General features: G+C 33.9%; 1 protein-coding gene across 1 annotated transcript in view; it reads left to right on the forward strand.

Moving 5' to 3' along the window:
• The first annotated feature begins 9,322 nt into the window (after window positions 1-9,322).
• Window positions 9,323-23,612, forward strand: part of LOC145690211 (venom serine carboxypeptidase-like) — a 28,825-nt gene continuing 14,535 nt past the window's right edge. The window contains exons 1-4 of the mRNA XM_081764882.1: window positions 9,323-9,627; window positions 10,563-10,746; window positions 13,900-14,046; window positions 17,765-17,839. Coding sequence (XP_081621008.1) covers window positions 9,346-9,627; window positions 10,563-10,746; window positions 13,900-14,046; window positions 17,765-17,839 — 688 coding nt within the window. The 5' untranslated portion in view covers window positions 9,323-9,345. The remainder of the gene's footprint in view (window positions 9,628-10,562; window positions 10,747-13,899; window positions 14,047-17,764; window positions 17,840-23,612) is intronic.

Below are 23,612 nucleotides of genomic sequence, written 5' to 3' on the forward strand. Positions count from 1 at the left end.
TAACTTAAATTTAGGGAAAGAAAATAAAAAGAAAAAAAATGGAGGAAGAAGCTAAGAAAGGAATAAACTGTGATAGTTTTCGGTTGCTCTTCTTCGAAAAAAACGTGTCTAAGTTGCGAGAGAAAGACACGATTCATCACTTTTTGAAAACTTTTCGAAGGATCTCCAAAATAAGGAGGAGGAGGGAGGAGGAAGAAAAAGAACTACGCGATGGCGTTAATGAGAATGGAAAGAAGATTCACCAACTTTGGAAATGAAGGAAAAAAATTCAAGGAAAAGTTAATTGACGGAAGGAGAGGCAGTGTTGGTTCTTGACTTCTGAGTTAAAAAATATAGAAAGTTAAAAAAAAAGTTGTTCATGGTATCTGACAGAGAAGAACATAAGAATTACAAATAATTACTTTAAAAAAAACATAGTAGGAATTCGTCATATATATGTTTTGGAATCCTGTGAACTACGTTTTTCTTTTTTAAATAATCTTTGTATTTAGTTTGTAATAAACGAAATAATTTTAACATTCAGTTATTAAAATTAAATAATAGTCTTATTTAAAAATAGTTCACAAGATACCAAAACAACATGTTACATAATCAAATGCAGTTAATCTTGTTCCTCTAGTCTCTGCCTTAACTTAGATTTTGGGGGAAATGTTATTCTGGTACACTGTAATTTTTATGAGTGGCAACACTGAAAATTCTTCAAATCCATATTTTCTGTTGTAGAATAATATTATCTATGATTGTAGTAAGTTGCATTTCATTATCTCCTTTCACTTATCAAAAACAAGCAAAAGAAAAACAGTAAATGTTGTATTATTTTTTTATATGCTGGGCTCTTCAGAGATGAACAACTATCTTTCAAATATTTTGCATAACCCTTATTTTAGTCTTGCGAAGAATGAGCATTCAGCTAGTTTACGCTATTGCTTATCCAAATGCGTATATACTGTATACTTGAGATTTTCACTCCTTTTAATTATGTAATCCTCCTTGTATTTTAAAAAGAAAAATCGCCTTTTTAAAACCATTCAGAAGTAGATTGTGATGATGGATTGTTTCGAAGAAATGCCAAGGATATAATCTTACCTTAATATCTGCAGACACGTCTAGAAACAAGAAAAATAAGGACTTCATTTTCATTCAATAGAAACTTCTTTTAATCCATCCGGAAGTGAGATAAGTGTCCTTGTTTGAAAATAAAGATAACATTTTTCATCTGGGTTTATTGTTAATCGGCCACTACGAAAAAAAAAAAAGAAAAGAAAAAGAAATTACAATAAGGTATAAACAACATTTGTTCTTCATTCCAAGAAACATACACTACAAAATAAGCCGAACAGTTTTCAATTGAAAAAGAGAAAATATATGTATATCCTTTAGTGATAATTCCGATTTTTTTTAAAACAAATCCCCGATATTTGTTCTCGAGTGATAACTTCAATTGTTTTTTAAAATGATTTTATCTTTCCCGCCTTGCAAATAATATTAATTAGAAATTAATTGAATTTAAAATATTAATATCTATTTTACTGTTTTATTAGGTTGTTTGTCTGATTACGATTTAACTATAATTTTTTTTCAGCACAAAGACCATAACACGTGTCGCGTTCCCCCTCCCCTCCAGCAAAATCTAAAATGACGCTACTGCTTCAGAATATGAACGTAATGCCAAAAAAAGGACATAAAACAATGGGAAATTATTTATTTATTTATTTATTTATTTATTTACCTTCAACAGAGAAAAAATCTCCATTTACAGAAGGCTCTTACAATCTAGTACATACATTAAAGGAACAATTACTAGATTAGTAAGTGATAAAAATTAAAAAAGAAAAAAAGATAGCATTAAAAAGAAAAATGAAAATAAAAATACAAAAAAACACAAAAACACAAAAATGGCAAGAAACATTCTTCTCAGATACACAAAATTAGATAATAGATATCGCTATAAACAACAGTTATGGTTTATGCTTCTGAATATTTCCAGGTACACATATTGAAGTACATACCCTACAGGTATATAGGTTTTATATGAATACATACACATATAAGTACACGCACATATACTTGAAAGCAAGAAGACATCAATACATATATAAAGTACATAATTACACCTATATTATTTTATCCTGAACTATTATTCAGTAAAAATTTATTTTTGATTAATTTTATAAACACTTGCTGGTTAAGATTAAGGTCAAATTCTTCTACACTTTGTGCTATATTATTATACAGCTTACACATTCTGACCAATGGTGAATTTTTGTATGTATTTGTTTTGGATGTTTTATACCACAACAGATTTCTTGTTCTTAACGTTCTGTCACTGATATTAAATTTAATGTATTGTAAAAATTCACTATTATCAAATATGCCATTTACTATTTTGTGTAGACATATTTCTTGTGCAATGATACATCTAGCAGAAAGTTTAATATAATTAAATTCACTTAACAAATTAGAGTAAGATATTTTATTTACCAGAGCAGACTGTCCTGTTTTCTTATAATATAAGTACCTTAGGAATCTTTTTTGTATTGCTTCTATCTGATTTTCTTGAGTCTTACATTTAGCTGCCCAGATCACTGACGCATATTCCAATTTTGGCAGTACTAGAGTTTTAAAAAGAGTTCCAATGACATTTACGTTTGTAAACAGCTTAGTGCTTCTGATTACAAACCCCAATTGCTTGAAGGCATCTTGTGTGATCAATGAAATGTGTTTATTAAAAGACATTTCGCTGCTAAATGTAACTCCCAAGTCCCTATATGTAAATATACGCTCCAGATATTGATTTCCTATTGAATATGGCAGAATTTCAGTTACAGTTCTTTGTTTTGTAAATATCATAAACTTACATTTCTTAATGTTAAAATTTAATTTATTTTTTATACTCCATGTGTATATGTTATTTAAATCTTCTTGCAGTTTTAATATATCAGAATTCGTTTGTATTTCTTTATACAACTTAACATCATCTGCATACAATATGCATTTTGAGTTCTTAACATACCTTGGCAGATCATTTATAAAGAGTAGGAATAATAAGGGCCCCAAGTTTGAGCCTTGTGGTACCCCGGAATTCATATTATAGCAAAATGATTTTGATTGTTGAAAACTTACATATTGTTTTTTTTTTTTGACTCAAGTATGATATAAATAATTTGAGTAACTCTGATGAAAATCCTAAGATTGAAAGTTTTGTAAGAAGTATGTCATGGTTAATCATGTCAAAGGCCTTTGCAAAATCAATATATATTACATCTACACGATTACGATTATGAATAACCTCGTGAACAAATTGGGTAAAATTAAGTAAATTTGTTACTGTTGAGCGACCAGGATAGAATCCATGTTGATTTTCACAAATGTAACTTTTTATGTGATTGAAAATACGATCATATAATATTTGTTCAAGAAGTTTCACCGGTGCACAAACTATGGCTATTGGTCGATAATTTTCTACTTTGCTATTATCCCCACTTTTAAAAATTGGCGATACCCTAGTTGTTTTCCAAATATTGGGAAATGTTTGTGTTTTAAGCACTAAGTTAAATAATGTAATCAATGGCTCATGTAATATTTCTGAACATGCTTTTATCAGATATGGAGGAATTCCGTCCGGTCCACATGCTTTCTTGGGTTTTAATTTTTTAGTGACTCTTTTATATTCCTCATCCGAGATTTTATTCATTATCAAAGTATTACTTACTTCCATTTGCATTGGGTCAGAGCAGTTATATGATGCTACATTTTTATCATATACCGATCGGAAATAATTTGCGAATCCGTCAGCTACTTGCTTGTTTGTATCCAATACAGTACCATTCAACGTCATAACATTATTACTAGAATTACTGCTATTTCTTTTACCTTTTATAAAATACCAAAATGACCTTATATTTTCTTTAATTCCCTTCTCACTTTCTTTAACATAGTATTCATACGCTTTACGTATCATTTTCTTTGAATCCCTTCTCATTATTTTATACATATCACTATTATATGCAGAACCTTTCATATGTTTTCTATAATACTCCTTTAATTTTAACATACCGATTATCTCTTTAGTAAACCAACATGGATACTTTTTTACACTACATTCTCGTTTCTTAGGTACTGTATTAGTAATTATTTCACGCATTATCGTATAAAAAGTTTCTGTTGCATCTTCGATGTTGTCAAATTGTCTTAAGATAGTCCAATCTTTATCTCGAATTAATTGATACATTCTTAAAAAATCAGCTTTATGAAAATTGAAAATAAAGTTTACTTCATTTTTCAGCATACGGCCATGATCCCTGAATGGAATAATTATTTCTAGTGCAGGATGATGCAAATCTTCTTTCATAAGTGGTAATTCGCATCTTTGTACGAAAGCATCATTTCCAATATTACTAATGACTAAATCTAATGTTCTAGAATTACAGTTTTTTATATTATTTAAAGATAACATATTATGTAAACTTATAAAATTAGCAAAAGATCTACAGTACATATCCCCATTCAAAAGATCATAATCCGTACCACTAATTAATGGCTAATTAATGAATTAAAGTCACCAGCTACCAAGATATTATTTTCCGTTAAAGAACAATTTTCTTCAAATATTTTATAAAAATCTGAATAATGGCTTAAAAGTGAACCAGGCGTAATATATATAGTTACTATATAAAGAGTTTTGCCATATGCATTGACCTTAACACATAAGTTCTCAAGATCATTTTCTATTTTTATATTGGTTGTAACGAAATGATTTTTAACTGCTATAAGTACTCCACCACCTCTTTTGCCTACCCTATCTTTTCTAAATATTTTATAATTACTGTGAAATATTTCAGAATCAATAATGTCACTTTGAAGCCAAGTTTCTGTCATAATAATTACATCAAAGTCACACTCTATAGTACTTAAATATAAATCACAAGTTTTCGTTCTTAAACCCCTAATATTTTGATAATATATATTTAATTTATTTATCTTATCCGTATACATGACTTTAACATATGTTCAAAGATTTTCTCAGTTTCATGGCTTACGACAATGCTACAACATCTTCCATAGTTTTTAATTGAATTACAGGACCCCCTTGATTTTTTCTCAGAAGAATTCGCCCAATATTGTCAACCCATAAATAAGCATAATTCTTTTCCTGTTTCACTTTCCTAGCATGTCCAAGAATCTTTTTACGATAGGTAGTTAGACTTTGATTAATATAAACTATATCTTCGCTCATATAACCCAGTTGATTTATATTCAAGTTACGTTTTACTTTTCTCCTCGCAAGGAATTTATCTTTATCTTCCCTTCTTATAAACTTGACAATAATACCTCCAGCTGTTTGATGAGGGAGTTTTTTAAGCCTATGACATACATCAATTGATTCACGCTTATACTGGAAATCAAGAATTTTTTGTGTCATAGAGACAAAGACGTGACTAGGGTACATTGTTTGTGTGTGTAGTATCACTAGTCAATGACGACATTAGCGAGGGCACACGTCCCCCATCCTTGGGAACCATGTTGCTCTCTAGACATATTGTATATAATGAAGGTTAATATGAACATGTTATTTATTGAATACTATAGAGATATCTGTTTCTGCTCCCCCCCCCAAAAAAAAATCTCTAATCCTCCGCTTGGCCATCTGAAGAAATTAAAGCTAGCATCGTCACTAGTAGTAGCACACCTTTATCTCATTGAAAGCATGATAAACAATATCCATTACCTGTGAAAGTTTGAAGCATTGAATATAGACAAGAAATTTCATCAATAATTTTTAGCGACTTTTACTCCCGAAATTGGAGTCATTTCGTTCCTTAGTGAGCTATTTTTTATGTCAACGTTTTGACAATACTAAGAAGTGAGCTTGAGTGAGTCCGAATAAAACTCGACTGTAAAATTGTTATCTTCTATCCATACTGGCATTGTGGCAAATGCAGTGCTTGGGTTGTTGATTATACTGTCAACATGTAAAGTGTGTTGACTATTGTTAATATCTTTTAACAATCTGTGAAATATTATTTTTTTTTATTGTATTAAAATTAAAGTATCAAAAACTTTTGATTAAGCATGTACAAGAACTACACATATAGTTATTGTTGGAATATAGAGAAACTTTCAAATACAAAAACAACTTTAAAATAGTCTACAAGGATGTATGACGTCCTAGTTGTTTTTGTATTATAAGCCAGTGAAAGTACTTCACAATTCATATAAATACTTCCCAAAATTTTACTGTGAAGAAGAAAGAAGACGGGAAGGATTACTGGCTGACGTCTATATTAATCGAGATATGAGAATGTATTTCATACGAATACTTTCATGTAAGTTAACCTTTTTAATTTGTTGAATTTTGTCTTGCATTGAGAATGTATTTAAATTGTTCTCATGGAGGTCTCCTGCTAGGCCTATTAAATTACCAGATCCTTCAGATCTCGGTACCGTAAATCTTAACTTGTCTTGAAGATAGCAGACATTTTTTTTGTGCACTAAATTATCAATTATTAGAATTATTAACTTGGAACATGTCTGCAACATTTGTAAGATGTTTTGTTAATAATCTGATTTGTTATCTAATAAACTTACATCAAACTGAATTTTATTTCAAGACATTTGAAACCTTAATTAATAATCAAAGAAAGAAAACCACTATACTACCAATTAAGATCATAGCGATATAAGATACTATTAATTAAGTTGTTTATTTTCTATGCATCAATCTCAATAAATCATATCATTACTTATCTGTAAATCAATACTATGTATCAATAAATCGATACAAAAGAATACGGAAGGGTCAATAACAAAATATACATGAGAGAAATTACTAATTGTTTCAGATACCTATTTCTATCATGAATATAATTTACTTTTATTATGCTTTGTTTATGGTATCTGACTTTCAATTCGTTACTATCTTATCAGGGAATACACTTCTCTACACTTCTTGATGAGTATGTATTATAATAGTACCATAACATTATGTTTAAGGTTGCCTACAAGACAAGGAGTTGAGGTTGTCTCGTTTCCAAAAAATGTCGTGAAAGTGATGTAATGTCTACTTTCGAAAAGTACATTTGTCTAAATTGGAAAAGTTCTGTTATCTCGTGTCTTATTTTATGAGAATTGTCTCGTACCTGGTTCCCTGGTTCCAGGGGGTCCCTGGTTCGATCCCAGCTCGCGCCGTGTGGACTTTGTAGTAGACAAACACCATGCTCGTGGGTTTCCTCGGGGTTGCCCCGTTTCCTCCCACTTTCTTCATTCCACCATTTAATTCATTTCTCATAATCACCGTCTCCTTCAGCCTAACCGGCATAATCGTGGGACGTAAAACTCAAAGATTTCATTTCATTTTTCATATAAGCAACCCTCATTACGTTCAAATAAGGATAATTAAGAGAATGATCACTATCTAAATTATACACCAACTGGGGGAAGAAAGAAATGTAAACACAATTTATGTAATAGATGCTGTCTGCTATTTGTTTTAGAAGTGGAATTAATTTATCATTTCAATAAATAGTATGGTGTTTTTTCAACAGGTGACGCCACTCTCATAAGTAGCTATGACTGTAACATGTAACGTATGACTTACACAAAATGGTCGGTGTATGTGCAACATTTGAGGAACAAATATCCATTTTAAAGTGGTGTTTTACGTTGCAAAATGTCTCTGAAATTCTACATAAGTAGGGACGTGAGTTTAAAACTTTTGATGCGTGGGATCTGGTTCGAACCCAGCTCTTGCCAAATGGATTTTGTGGTGGACAAATACCATTCCTCAGGATTCACTCACTTCCTCCACTTTCTTTATTCCAACATTTCGTTCATTTTTATCATCAGCGTCTCGCTTAGCATCGGAACATAATTGTCAAACTTTAAGCTAAACCAAAATAATCCCACGAGAAAGTACATTAAGAATTCAAGGTGATAAAAACATAATATAATACGGAACAAACACAAGAGTTAAGACAACAGGTGAACGAAGTCCATCATTATAGTAGAAGTTGACCACTTTAGTCAAATAAACAGAGCATATGCTTTATGTGCGCGTGGTCCAACATTCGAGTCCCGATGAGTCTACTTGCCTCAGTTACAAATTCGGTAATAATTGTTCAGATTCTATTGTAGGCTACTTTAAACAATAGGTCTCGACACTTATGACCAGAGATGCAGTAGGTTGTGGGACAAATGGGTCAAGTGGGTCAAGATTTGTGAGTGGGTCAGTGGGCCGTGCGTCAACAGGAAGTGACCCACTGCGATCCAGCACCCACCGACACCCACTCAGACCAACCGACCCACGATTGCCAATTCTGACCCGTACGACCCACCGACCCACTCTGCTCAGTGCATTGTAGACAACATATTCTCCTGGTGAATTTGTCTACGCATTACATTCAAGGAGTCCATTTTCATTCCTTTCTCATTTGTTTCTATTTACTTATTTGAGATGAGTATATTTAAGTGAAAAAAGAAGGTGAGAAATTTAAATGAGTCTCACGCTAGATTAAACTGACTTCCTCGAGCTTGGGCTCGTTTCAATGAAACTCTAGTTAGCTCAATCATGTTCTCATTTACGTCATTCGACTAGTGCTCAAGAAGGGTTTGAGTTCGCTATTCTCAATGAGACTCGCTATCTTATTTACCTCATTAGGATAGTGCTTACAAAGGGATTTGAATTGCTATCTTCAATGAAACTCTTCTTAGCTCGACCTTGCACTTACTTACCTCATTGTGCTAGCGTTTACGAAGGACTTTGGTTCGCTATCCTCAATGGGACTCTCATAGCTCGACCTTGAGCTCATTTATCTCATTAGGCTAGCGCACACGAAGGGCTTCTATTCGCTTGCCTCATTAAGACTTTCGCTAACTCGATCTTGTATTCATTTACCTTACTGGATCAGCGCTTACAAAGGGCTTCGATTCCTATCTTCAACGAGTCTCGCAGTCGATTGTGCTTGCGCCCGTTTTGAATTGTTATAAAAAAAACTTTGAGGCCTCGTGCTCACACCGACTCGCAACCAGTTATTGAGCCAAGAGCTGAGCTCGCGAGTTTAGAGATTTTTGGCTTTAGATAAGCACTAATTAACGATTAAAGATTTTTCTTCTCTCTTTCTACAAAGAAAAAATAAAGTCTTTAAACGTGAAAATCTGTTTGTCACATTATTTATACAAATCTTTTCAATGCCAAGATACATTTTGCTGTTATCTTGACATATTGCCTTATCAATCATAATTTTTATATGTGACGTAAGCAAAGATATTGCAAGAAATGTCTTTATCTTGAAGTTTATGTACTTCATATTCTCATTCAGTTGACGGAAACGTCTTTGATCAGCAACAATGCTTCCTAAAGCAACGTGTCTATTATTATTTGTTATTACACTTCAGCAAGGCAACTGCAAGCTTGTACCTCAAGGTCATAAAATAACCAGGACTCAGACTATCGTTGAAGACGCAGGAGATCCTTTGTTCCTTACTCCTCTGATACAAGATGGTCGCCTGGACGAAGCTAAAGAATTAGCCGCTGTTGATGATTTTACAAATCTTACAAACTATGCGGGGTATCTAACTGTGAACTCTGATTACAACTCTAACATATTTTTCTGGTTCTTCCTTGCTGAGGTAAGTTGAATCCCTTAAAATAATGTTCATGGCCTAGTAGCGAGTTGTTTTAGCGCGTGATACATTGCTCAATTTCTCGAATATAAACCCGAGTAGTGTCCGGTTTTGGATCCCACTTTGACTGTTTTCTGTCTCATATAGCTCACTGTTGCAAAGGGACCTTTAATCGATCAAGTAACCAACTTTTAATTCTCTAAAAAAAGTACGATGTAACTATTTTTTTTTTGAGCCCAGTAGTTTAGAAGTAATCCTAGGGAAAATAGGAAGAAAGTACACAGAGAAAATAAATTATTTTAACTTTTACAACAGATCTTCATACTTCAAAACAGGTAGAGGGCCGCGGTGGCTCAGTGGCAGAGCGTTCACCTCTGATACGTGGGGTTCCCTGGTTCTATTCTCGCTCAAGCCAAGTGAACTTGGTGGTAGACAAACACCGTGTACGTGGGTTTTCTAGGGATTCTCCCGTATCCTTCCACTTTCTTCATTCCACAATTTCATTTATTTCTCATCATCACCGTCTCCTTTAACCTAGCCGGCATAATTATGGAACGTAAAACAAATATTTCACTTAATTTCTTTCAAAACAGGTAGAGTAAGCCATTCAAATTTTATTCTGTACTCGGAATGGGCACAGCTGCCCCAATCGCGTACTTAAATGAGTTATTGTAGAGAAACCATACCTGTTAACAATCACTTCATTTACAGTATTTTTGGAATCTGTGTACAAAAATGATTATTTACCTCTTTTCGTCTCCCAGTCGAGTGTTATTTTCCATCAATAATTTAAACAACATGGATATCTTGTTTAAAGAGCACTTTCAAATTTCCTATTAGAAATTGCAATGGATAAATTAAACATTTAGGATCATTATAAATACTGTATATATTAAAGATTTCGAAATCTGTTCATTAATTGAATACTCCCATATTTTCAGGAAAATCCAGAAACAACTCCATTAATTCTATGGCTGCAAGGTGGTCCAGGAGTGGCATCATCTTATGGCATGTTGAATGAGAATGGACCTTTCTCTATTGATGATAATATGAACATAGCACCCAGAGAACATGCTTGGACCAATAAATATTCTGTCGTCTACATAGATAATCCAGTTGGAACAGGTAATTATTCAATGATTAAAAAAAAAAAAAAAAACTTTTACATATCACATATACATAAAATCTTTCGCAAAACACTTACCTTGTCTGCAAAAGTACATAATGCCTAAAGAAAAGAATATTGGTAGATGGTAGATGGGAGATTGGTAGATGAGACTGATTCATTTATTGGTGACTAGCGTCTCTTCTGAGCAGCCAAGAATATATAAGACGGAAAGTCCTGTTTAAAGAGAGACTCGAACCATCACTCGGTTATATGAGCAAGGCTACATGAGACGTGGTCCTACAATTTAATATGGAATTCGAAGCACATGAGCTTCTGCCAGGAATCGATCCCGGGTCTACCAGGCCAAATTTGCATACAAAACGAGGGAGCTGTAACCACCACTTTTTTGTTTGAAGTTTATATTCCTCTTGAGTACTAAGATGGATATGAGGCGTGGACCTATAGTTTAACATGAGTTACATGGGCTATTGCCATTATCTGGTATTCCCAACGTTGCTAATCGAGGATGTTTAATTCACCTCCCCCATAATTACAGATTCTCCAATGAGATAGCAGTATACATAAAATATTTTGATTAGTAATATAAAAATGCTGTAGTACGGGTAGTATTAATTCAAATTCGGCACTAAGTATAACTATGCGCATAAATTATAACAATAGATGAAATTAGATAAAACACATTTTGTAGAAATTGCATCTTTAAATATATTTTGCAAATTATAATTTAACAGCTTAACAAACGTAGAGATCAATACAGGGCCAGAATTAAGCCGATTGAACCAATTGCCTAAAGGGGCCCCGCGCTAGTGTGTGATCTACTCTCAGCTTATGAAGTACAGTCATGTCCAAAATGATTATAGCATATCTATAAATATGCTGTTGTAGGAATATAATTTGATAACGAATTCGCCCGGTATTTCTTATAATGTTAGTATGTGTGTAATCGCAAGACATGTATTGTATGTGGCAAATTTAATGTCAAAAGAGGCACAATATAACGAAAAAAAAAAAAAAAAACTTTCTTGTCCATTTAGCAATATTTTGTTTTACTCATTCTAATTTTCGTATTTATAATTTTTTCCTATGAAATTTAACAAATATACATTTCCTGATTATATACCGGTACATAATAACAGTATTTGAACAGTATATATCCTGCAAAATCACTATCAAATTATATTTCCGCAACAAGACAGTTATAGATATGTGACAATCATTTTGGACATGAGTGTACACACAACAACATATTGCAACATGTTATTATCTAACGCTACATTTCATGTTTCACAGAAAGCAGCAGTGATTATTGTAATAATACAACAAAACGCAAGTTGTTTTTAGGACTCAACTAATGTTTTTAGACCCAAATAGATTTTAAGTTGTTTGCTAGGGATGTTCCTTAAGTTAATACGAATTATTAGGGTTATAAAAGTTAATACTAGAACTGTAAGTAAATATAAATTTAAATTTAAACTGTTCCATCTACAATTAGGTTGGTGCAAACCAGAGGCCCATTCACGCAGAGGTCTACTGGATCCGAGCCTCCCTGAATTTTCGTAACTCGACATACACTTCCTGTGTAAAATATGCATGTTTAGCGGAAAAATGATTGGTGCAGCATAAATATTTTATTTTACTCGTCATCTGAACTCCTCTTATAAAACATTTATTATACAGGGTGTTTCAAAACAACACCGACAACGTTTGGGAGGAGATTTCTGACACCAAGATAAGACAAAAAATATAGACCAACCTGGACGCACAAATACTCCCTTTCGAAGTTATGGGCTGCCGGAAACATGAAAAAATGAACTTTAAAGGTCCATAGCTCCAAAACTATGGGACCTACCGTAGTAGGGTCAAGATTTCGCTTAGAAGCTATATGTACCCTATCCAAAAATACATGATTCAGAATCTTGAGGTACTCACACAACAATTTTTATAGAGGTAGTTTTATAGATCGAGTTTGGTTACGGGCATATAATTTGAAATACTCACCAACTACTTCTATTAAAAAATGGGAAAGTACCACAGGATTCTGAAACTTGGATATTTGGATAGGGCACATACTAATTCCCAAGTGAAGTCTTGACCCGACTACGGTAGATTCCATAGTTTTGGAGCTATGAACCTTTAAAATTCATTTTTTTACATGTTTTCGGCAGCCCATAACTCCAAAAGGGAGTATTTGTGCATCCAGGTTGTTCTAAATATTTTTGGTCTTATCTTGGTGTCAGGTATCACCTCCCAAACGATGTTGACGTTGTTTTGAAACACCCTGTATATTTTTCTCATAATATAGCTGGCAGTACTTAACAATACTTATCATCTTTTCGGACGCAGAATAACACTGGTTCGATACTATATTTTGTTGTTCTTGTAGCATTGGACTCCCCCAAAACTTTGGACCCCTCCTAACAAAAACTAATGGATTTGCGCTTAGTGCAAACGAAATGTCCGCTTTAACGTTTGGTGGGAAACTCACTTCAGCCTTATAACACAGAGTCAATACACTGAGAAAAGTCCGTTATCTGGACGGCGAGGCGGTGTATTAAACAAATATACAACATCCGTATGTTTACTACAGAAATCAGTACGGAGAATACGTTATCCTTATCCTACATATGTACTGCCCTTAGATGTTATATCATGACGTTGCAGGATGTCTAATATCTAACAGTCTTCCGGATATTACGTATGTATATGTATGTTATACACGTCAGCTAGGTTACATACGTCCATCTGTATGTGAGATCCTGACCACCTATATACAGTTTCTTTCATTCGTACCGAACGTACGTATAAAATATATTCTTTTAGTTATACGTGTACGTTTGCTGTACGTTAAGTCCAGAAACTACACACATGTAACCTTGACTTACGTTTTTACGTACCACATACGATTTTTTCTCAGTGTATTAAATCCCGAAACAAGCACAGATTCCACTTCAGCAAAATCAAAAGGAGTTCGATTCGTTTCCGCCAATCAGAAGGTGGAACAGCCAGTGCATTGTTGAATGTTGTATTTATCATAACATAAAAATGTAGCAGATCTATTATTGTGTAAGATTCTGAATGTGAATATTGTCATAGTATCACTTATAAATTTTAAATATACAATTTATTAATCAGGCTCCAATCTTCGGTAGGTTACAGTTTTACAGACAACAAAGATGGTTTGGTGAAGGATGAAACAGATGTTGGAAGAGATTTATACGCAGCCCTTGTACAGTTTTTCACTTTGTTCTCTGAATTTCAGCAGAATGACTTTTTCATCATTGGCGAATCTTACGCAGGTAAGAAGAAAAATATATAAGTTGCTAAATCGTGAATAAACAGCTTTTATTAATATTTATGTTAGAGTATTATTTGTGATGTTATAATTTCTATGAATATGCTTAATTTAATTTAATTATTAGTAATGAAATTAAGTTACTACACAACTTAATATGCAAATTTATCCAATTTACTTTCGTCTTAATCCAAGCAACACCTGTTTAATGTAACGTACCGATACTCTAGATGACATCGAACACAGTAGTCGGATAGTGTGTCACTGTGTAGCACTCACTGTGTAACACTCACAAATCCTTATGAGAATGTTCTTGATGTGGCTGTTCGATCTGGAATAGCTGAGTCGAAGATGTCTGCGCTCTTGACTGGTAGCAATATCTTTGACTCAATGTGCTTCTTCTTTTTTGAGCCACTAATTCTACATTCGCATCCAGTGATGATTTCAAGTAGCCCGGGGTGTGGTGGGGGAGATAATTTCCATCCTGAACCGTATATCCTATCGTGCTCAATGTGGATTCTCAGTATCTTCGTAATATTATTTTTCACCCCTAGTGTATTGAAATTTCTTCCGGAGAAACTTCTGAAATAATCACTGTTCGCATCTCCGTGGTTACGTTACATAAAATACAGCACCAATTTTGGACAACACCGTGTCCTTGGGTTTTCTCGGGGTTCTCTCGTTTCCTTTCACTTTCTCATTCCACCAATTCTTTCATCATCGTTTAATCATTGTCTCCCTTAGCCTAAAGGGCGTAATCGTCGATTGTTAAACTAAAAGATTTAATTTAATTTAATTTTTACAGGCATCAATTTCCCAGAAGGGTAATCCACCGTCTCGATATGACACAATATTTCCGGGATTCAAGAGAAAATCCTACCAATATGCCTGCCACGTTCACATCGAAAAGCATATTTGAAACGCACTTGTGTACTAACATGACCAAACACCCTTTTTTCTTGTAGTGGTGGCTGTTTGGCCTTGTTTTAGGAAATGTTACGTGCAAATTGGGACTGGCAAATCAGGCGCTTGCTTTAGCCAGTAGTATATATATTTTTTTTCATTTCCACATTGTGCGTGAGAGGCTTTACGTCCGGAATTCTGCTGCCTTGACTACTATAAATACGTACCGGAAACAAGAAGCACAGTTCTCTACTATTTTAAATTTAGATAGCGATAATCCTAGAGATACTTTGAAGAAAAACTAGACAAACATTATACAAATTTGAATTTTATATATACTTGTATTTCAAGGACGATTTAATATCTAATATTGTGCTTGAAAATAAAAAGACACCCTTCAATATGCTACTGATAAAATAGTAATGACCAGAAATCTGTCTGGATTTAATAGAATACTAAATGAAGTTCATACATTATTTTCCTTTCTTTTTTATTAATGCAGGTTAATAATAATAATAATAATAATAATAATAATAATAATAATAATAATAATAATAATAATGATGATGATGATGATGATAATAATAATAATAATAATAGTAATACGGTATATTATTGATAATATATATTAAAACACAAGTAATAGAGAATCACGATTTACAATCATGCTAAATATTGTAAATACAATAGTATTCGAACCTATTAAAAATTTTGAGTATTGTGTATATTTTAATATAGAATTTATTATGTGTTACACTACCTGGAAGTTGTATATTTACTACACAGTTAGTTGATAACTGTACATAGTACATAGTTAATAGTATGACAATTTTAAAACACTTCTATTATTGGGCTCATACAGTAAAATTTATACGAAATTGTGCTATGTTAGTGTGTCCGCCCGATAACTTAAACGTAAGCGAATTTTAGAATTCTGTTTTTCAATAGATAGCTACAGTAATTATCTCGACCGAGTCCCTTAATAGAGACAATCCGTTACCATTTCGACGGGTAACGGCAACTTTAAAGATGCTTATCCATATCCCATTTTCCATTAATGTTAGGGGTTTTTTGAATTGTGTTCTTTTTTTGCAATAAATAACTAGAGCGATTATTCTAGCTGAGTTCGTTACGGAGTAAATCTGCTAACATGTTAACTTGCAACGGTGACGTTAACGGTGACTACCTATATTTCATATCCCATGCATGTAAGTTTTATGTAATTCTCTTTATTGTCTGTAGCAAAGCTTATTTATATGTTACAATTTATATATTTTGTTCTAAAAGGATTTCAAATATGTATCAAAATTATTAAGTATACATAAACTTACCTCATTAATTTAGCATTACATAGTCTTTAGTCTGGACCAGCTTAGCTTGTGTTCATCGAGAAACCGTGGAATATTACTCCTGAATCGTTTCCAGAGGAATAGTGTACAATTCTTCATGCGGTGCAGGATTCATTTGCGTTAGAAAGGATGGAGGAACACTCTACACCGGACTTACTGCTTCAAAACTGACTATGAAGGCTTAATAATATTGAAGTCGGGAGACTGAGTGGGCCAACGGAAGTGTTGAAGTTCATGATGATGCTACTAAACCTACTCAGAAACACGGTCTGATTGTGTGTCATGACACATTGTCACTTTGCGAGACTTCATTGTTGTTAGAGAACACTATATGTATAGTAGAAGAACCAACTAAACCAACTTTTCTTATCAGGGATAAAAATGTTAAAAAGACATTAGCGCTTACTCGTGAATCTTCAATGTATGAAATGTTACCGCCATTACAAGTTAACCTCTTGCATTTGTCACCAAAGGGCATCAGAAAGACTTACCTACTTTTTCCCTTGAATAATGTTATCCGTAAGTTACGACTCTCAATGAAGGAAGTTGGTTTAGTTTGTGTGCAAACTATACCATAGGATGCATTTGGTCACGTAAAATGTTTCGCAGAATCATTGACAGTAATTCGTCTTTTGATAGTACAGTAATAAGTCTAATAAGACCAATCGAATACCATGAAATTTCGTTCCACACCGGCACAGATACATTGTAATGAATAATAGTAGGAAATAGCATTCTGAAGAATATGCCTCTATGGGATTCAAGTATAAATGAACCTAGAGAAAGATTAGCACCCCATTACTATCTTCCAATAATTGGTGGCCCAAGTTCTATCTTTATGTTTCCATTTTTTCGCACTACCTCATTGGCTATGGTGATTAGAAATTATGAAACTGCAACCAGACCTAGATGTTACAAGTCAGTAGAATAATATTTGATGCAGAAAGGGCAGACAAACGGCAGAATAGATATAGTTATACGAGGACACACTATGTACTCAGCACTAATACATAGTACAATTGTAAAAGTAACAAAGTTGCATCTAAGTGGTTGAGTCACATTGCTCTTTCGGGAAATGCGCATGGAGCATTGTCTACTGTTCTTTTTTTTTTTCAAAGCCAGTAGAAAAAGATCTCTGGTTACTCCGGAAGGAGATGCAAGGATACATGAACTCTGGACGAAATAGGTCCAAGCAATGGCGCCGATTTCTGTATAACTTTTCCTGTTCAGTCCTTTCAATTGTATGTGTCTGGTGTCCGTTCAGTTATGTGTGTTTTGTTATCAGATATCGCAGTGAGGATCCAAGAAAATGTATCCAACCAGATTCTGGGAACCTCGGGGCACGAAGAACTTCTATGATCGGGATCCATGGGCCCAAGATATAATCTAAAGAGAGTTAATTTCTAATTAGTATTGCAGTGGTAGTACACATTGTTCCATGGCTAAAAGTGAAACTATTGTATTTTACAGGGAAATACGTTCCTGCAATTTCATACAAGATTCATGCTGAAAATCCTACGGCAGATTTGAAAATCAATTTGAAAGGTATGTAGATATAATTCTCTTTGTTTTACAAATTATTCCGTAACTGTTAAAATACAATCTTTATCAATCAACAGTTTCAAAACCATCAGTTTTAAGATTTAGTCGCATTTCAGTGATAAATGTGTTCTTTCTTTAGGAATTTGGATTACTCTTGGTCAAAGTATTTCATTTCAGTACCATAACTTACCATTACAACTTCTATATGAGTGTATTGTTTAATAGCTGATTTAGGGTGCTCTCTGTTGAACTAAATGTTTTACGAAATTAAATTCGCGAAAAGCATCAGGTTAGTGATTGATAGCCTTATGCTGCACATCAGTGGTGATTTCAGGAGATTTCTCCCGGAGAACTTTCAATATACGGCGTGTGAAAAAGAGTACTGTGAGTATGGTGGTTGTTCGCATTTAGTACGATCGAAGGTATGGCCAGTAGATTCTGGGCATCTTTTCGACATTCATGAATATTCATGAGTGTCGATAATTTTGACATTTTAGCAGTTCCTAACGCACGTTTTAAAAAAATGGATACACCCTTTTACGCATACTAATGACACATAATGTATGCAGGTGCGGCCGGAGGTAACATGACATATAATAAATGGTTTCCGGTCAAAAGAAATGTTAATTGGACAAGCAGAATATAGAAAAGACCTTTCGGAAATAAAATATGCAGATCACACACGTAGAACAAGGTAATTCATTAATATTCAGCACATGTAACGCGACAGCTGCTGCTGGAGAATATGCTAGAAATTGTGATTGTTGGAATGGGATATCACGTGATGGACGAAGCATATTAAATACCCAGTGTTTTTTAGTGAAAAGGAGTTATAGATTGGTTTTAAAGCATGGATTTACCGAAACCTTTGAATTTTAGTACAAGAGGTGAAAGTGATTTCGCAGAATCATCATCTTTGCCGGGGACAGAGGTTTTATCCCAATCGGTGGTGAGCCCGCACTTTCCGCCATTGGAAACAGAAGTTACCCCGTCTAACTCGGATGTATTACCGGGAACAGAAGTTTCATCCCAACCGGTGGTGATCCCGCAACTTCCGCCACTGGAAACAGAAGTTACCCCGGCCAACTTGGATGTATTACCGGGAACAGAATTTTTATTCCAACCGGTGGTAAGCCCGCAACCTCCGCCACTGGAAACAGAAGTTTTCCCGTTACTTGATGTTGAAAACGAAATAGAAGAATATCCCCCTACACCTTCACCAACAGTGAGTAATTCCCCGGTGGAGAATTGGGAGTTGGAAGAATTTTTGAATTTGCCATGTGAGTGTACTGTGGAACGTACATCATTGGATTGTATAAAAGACTGTATAATATACTGGAAACCAGACGATATTTGTATTTGTTTTGCTTGCGGGTTCGGAGACGGCAGTCAATGGACACACGATTGTTTGGTGTTGGATACGGAATCTCTTGAACGGAAAGCTATAGATGCTGTAACGAAATTTGAAGTTCGTGAAGAATTATTATCAATTTACAGAAAAAAGCATGGACAGCCTTTTGCGATGATATGGAATTTCATTGAACGTTTTCGAGATCTTGTGTGGGACTTTGAATATAGACCCATTCTATTAAAAATTTTACTGGAAAAAGATTATGGGAAATACGTGGACATATGGTAAATTGTTTAATTGTTTGATTTCCTTTTATTAGTAATCATGTATTGTGATAGTGAGAATTGTGGACAAAACATTAGTGAAAATTGTGTGTTAGAAACAATAAGTGTATACTTACGCTCAAATGGAATAAGTGGTATGCAGCATAATCCTGGAACTTTTCTTGAAAAGCACTTGTTGAATGATAAGACTTTAGTAGAACTCTTTGAAATTTTTCATGAACGGCATCGTGAAATTTCAATCACAAACTTTATGTTAAAAACTGGTGAATGTTTAAAAAATACTGAATTTATTGGACAACTTATTCCAGTTGTGATGGAACGTTCGTGTGAAATTTCAGTTTGCCATAAAATGTATATTGTAGACATACAGGGATTTAAGATTTCCCCGAATGAATTTGTGATACGTGAATTTTGTCTTACTGCGTGTGATGATACTTTAAATTTTCATTGTTTAGTAAAAGTACCATGCGAATTTAACGATTTACCAATAGGTTGCCAAAAACAAATCGATTGGCTTACAAACCACTTGCATGGCTTGTCATGGTCTAGTAAGACTGGCTATCTCGTATCACATATTCGGAATATTATGTATGATTTTTGTGCATCAGATGCAACTTTCCTTTGTAAAGGTGGGGAAAAAGCCAATTGGATAAAGAAAATCTTTGCGTTAGCAAACGTTGTGGATCTGGAAAGAAAAGGTTGTCCACCATTAGCAGAATTACAAGGTACCGTTTGTAATGAAATTTGTTCATTTCATAAGCAAGTAGAATCAAAATCGGCATGTGCATATCGAAATGCACAACAATTGAATTATTGGTGGAAAAATGAGCGATCCACAACCCTTACTAAGGGCATAGCAAGTTTAATGTTTTCATTGTAATCTTAAAACTATTGTAAGGAAGATATATTTTATGGAGAAATAAAAATATAAAAGTTTAAAAAATTGGTATTTATTTATTTCTAAAAAATCTACAAACATCTACTTTTTTCTTTTTCATTATGTTTTCTACATGTTTTTTGACAAGCTTATCATTATTTTTTAATTTTTTATGATTAAACATTGCAATACATTTGTCAAATGAAACACCACGTATCATATAATACAGAAAATATAATACAAAATATCCACACATGATAGAATGATTATCTTGAACTTGTACAGTATTTACAAAATAGAGTTTACAATTCCTTTGTAGGAACTGTTGAATTAATTTAGGCACACCCTGTGCCAGAGAATCAAAATAGTATCCATGTTTATTGTTATTGATATAGATCGCTACCCAATGGCTACCAGGTAAATCAGACTTGTCCAAATTAATAATCAGTCCTACAGGGTGTTGAACAAGTATAGGTAAACGATCAATGGGATAAATTCCAGTCACATTTGCACCGGTAATACAGTCCTTTAGTAACACTTGTAATAATTGATCACTATACATATTTATTAGTCTATTTCATCCTTACTTTCCTCCTCTTGTTTTATTTTTGATGGAACATACGTTGCACTATTTGGATTTACGTATAAAACATAACCATAGACTTTTAAGTATTCGGCATATAATAAAGCTTCACGCACACAACACTTAAATTGTCCAAATCTATGTTTTAAATAAGCACAAGAGTAAACATGAAATCCCAAGGAAGACGCTTTTGGGCACTGTAAATCTTCTAAATTCACAACAGTCCGTTCCAATAGTTGCTGCAGATAGTCCTGACGTGTTTTACCATAAGTATACAAGGTACAGGTATTAGCACAATATTGTTTCAATATAGTAGGTAACAATGAGTAATCTACATCGCCATTGTACCAGTCAATACCATAATCATGTTGTACTAGATGTTTATTCGAAAGTATGAGCGGCACACGTAATTCATGTAATGGATATGGCGGTTTAAAAATCCAGCTTTGTACAAAGGGGATATCAGGATTTACAATTGCAAGTTCCTTAATAATAATATGATCATCATTATCGTTGAACGCGGAGAAGTGAACAATAACCCTCATGGCACTCAAATGACGAAATTTTACATTGTATGATCAGTATATACATTCCTGTCTTTATCGATTTGAATGAGAGAGTCAAATTGAGCGTACACAATACATGTAATGGAATTTTGTAGAGGTTGAGAAAATGATAATTTTAAATTGACAGGGGAATCACGTATGACATCCCACGTAGAATCATCTAATGTTCCTGTTGGAGATAGAATGAACGGGTACAAAGTGTATCCATGTCGAAATTCTTCACGGGAAATTGTATGTGAATGATCTTGATAATATATACCGGTACCGGAAAACAGAGTGGAATATGTTTGAACATATAATCCATTTTCAAAATTAGGAGTGAGGGGTGTCGGTGGAAATGATTTTGAACCAACTTGTAATTGCAGTTTGTTAACGTTAAAATGTTGAAATTCAAAAGGATTTACATGTGGTTGACCATTAAATGCAGCGTTTGATACAAAACCTATAACAACACCTTTTGGTACTTTACCCAAAAATAAATTATCGAGATTATATGAACTTACTTCTGCGGGAATGGTATAGGTACGAGTTTCAACACGAGTAAGAGGTATGCTGGCCGGAATGTGTTCCATGCCAGCATTGATTTGCATAGCTAAGTCGGCAGCAATATCTAGACGCCGCACGTGAAGTGTTACGTCTTCAAGTTTGACTTTATATGCTGTATTTTCAGCAGACATTAAACAAAACGTATCTTTTGTACGATGTAATTTTACACGTAAGCTTACTTTATTAGGAAGCATACATCCCACACCGGCAATATCAGCATGGATACGGCCATACATATCGAATGATGCACTATTTCTAACATACTGGGCACGATTTGTAAATCCAGTATTTGCATTACCTAATACATTAAATTGGTTTGCAGTATCTTTATACCATAATCCCCCAGTTAAATGGGTTCGAGCGGCATCACTACCATAATTTAATAATGTTTCGATATAAGCACGGTACGGATATGAACCAGATGATGAACTAATTAATTTATCGTTTAATAAAACATCAACTTGACTAAATAACGAATGAAGAAAATTATTTACAGGTGCAACAATATCCGCCGCAACTAAATTTGTATTATCGTTTTTTGTAATTTTACATTTTACATAGAGATACAAGTATGCAGTGTGAATAAAATCACCAGTTTCACCAGGTACAACAAATTCAATTGGTCCTTCTGACGATAAAGTAGAAACCGGACGATATTCAACAGTGGAAGATGACTCAATAGCAGTTTGAGTCATTGGAATAGTAAACAAATCAAGTTCACTTGTACAACATTCAGGACTACTTCCACTGAGTAAAGCCATGATTAACTAAATATATCACCGGAATATTTTCGATTACGTTTGACCGGAGGGCCGAATTGTACAATAGCAGGAGCCTTACGTTTTCGTGGACGTCTCTTACCACTACCGGTTAACAACTGACTAAGTTTATTTGCAGCTTTAGTTTTTAATGTTTCTCCAGCTTCTTCTACGCGAGCACGAACGGATTCTTTAAATGGACGGTCTTCTAGTACATCACCTGCAACTTGTATTCCTGTTTGTAACGCTTGCCGGCCTACAGCTTTGGCACCTTGTTTTAATAAAGGCAATGCAAAACGAAATAAACCTTTAAAGAAACTACCAATCCCATGACCCCGTTGATAAACTGGACCTGAAAAGAAGGGAAGGCCACGTCCCCGCTGATAATACGTATGTTGCTTTTTCATTTTCCAGGAGAACGTTTAAAATGAAGTGTCACTGTCAATGTCCCGGAACGAAATGGTAAATTTCGTCCTGCGTGGTCCTTTAGTAGTATTTCAACACTGTTAAAGCAAAATTTAGAGAGTGGTATATAGTGAATATCTTGATATCGTAACGTTTGAACTTTTCCATAAGTCATATTGCCAACAGTTGCAATACGTAGTAAGGGAGCTTGCGTATCTCCCACCAATTGATATTCAATAAGATCAGTATACACAAAAATTTGAAAAGGATATCCAATATCTAAGTATGGTTGTTTAAATCCCTGTTTTTGAATAATGAGGTCATTTTTTTCATGAAAACCTAGTTGTATAGCCAAAGTAGGTGAAAGTGTTATAAATTCAACGTTTGGTTCAGAAGTAACATGAAT

The sequence above is a fragment of the Thermobia domestica genome, chromosome 7 (assembly GCF_964235325.1).
Source record: "Thermobia domestica chromosome 7, izTheDome1.hap1.1, whole genome shotgun sequence".
Lineage (NCBI taxonomy): Eukaryota > Metazoa > Arthropoda > Insecta > Zygentoma > Lepismatidae > Thermobia > Thermobia domestica.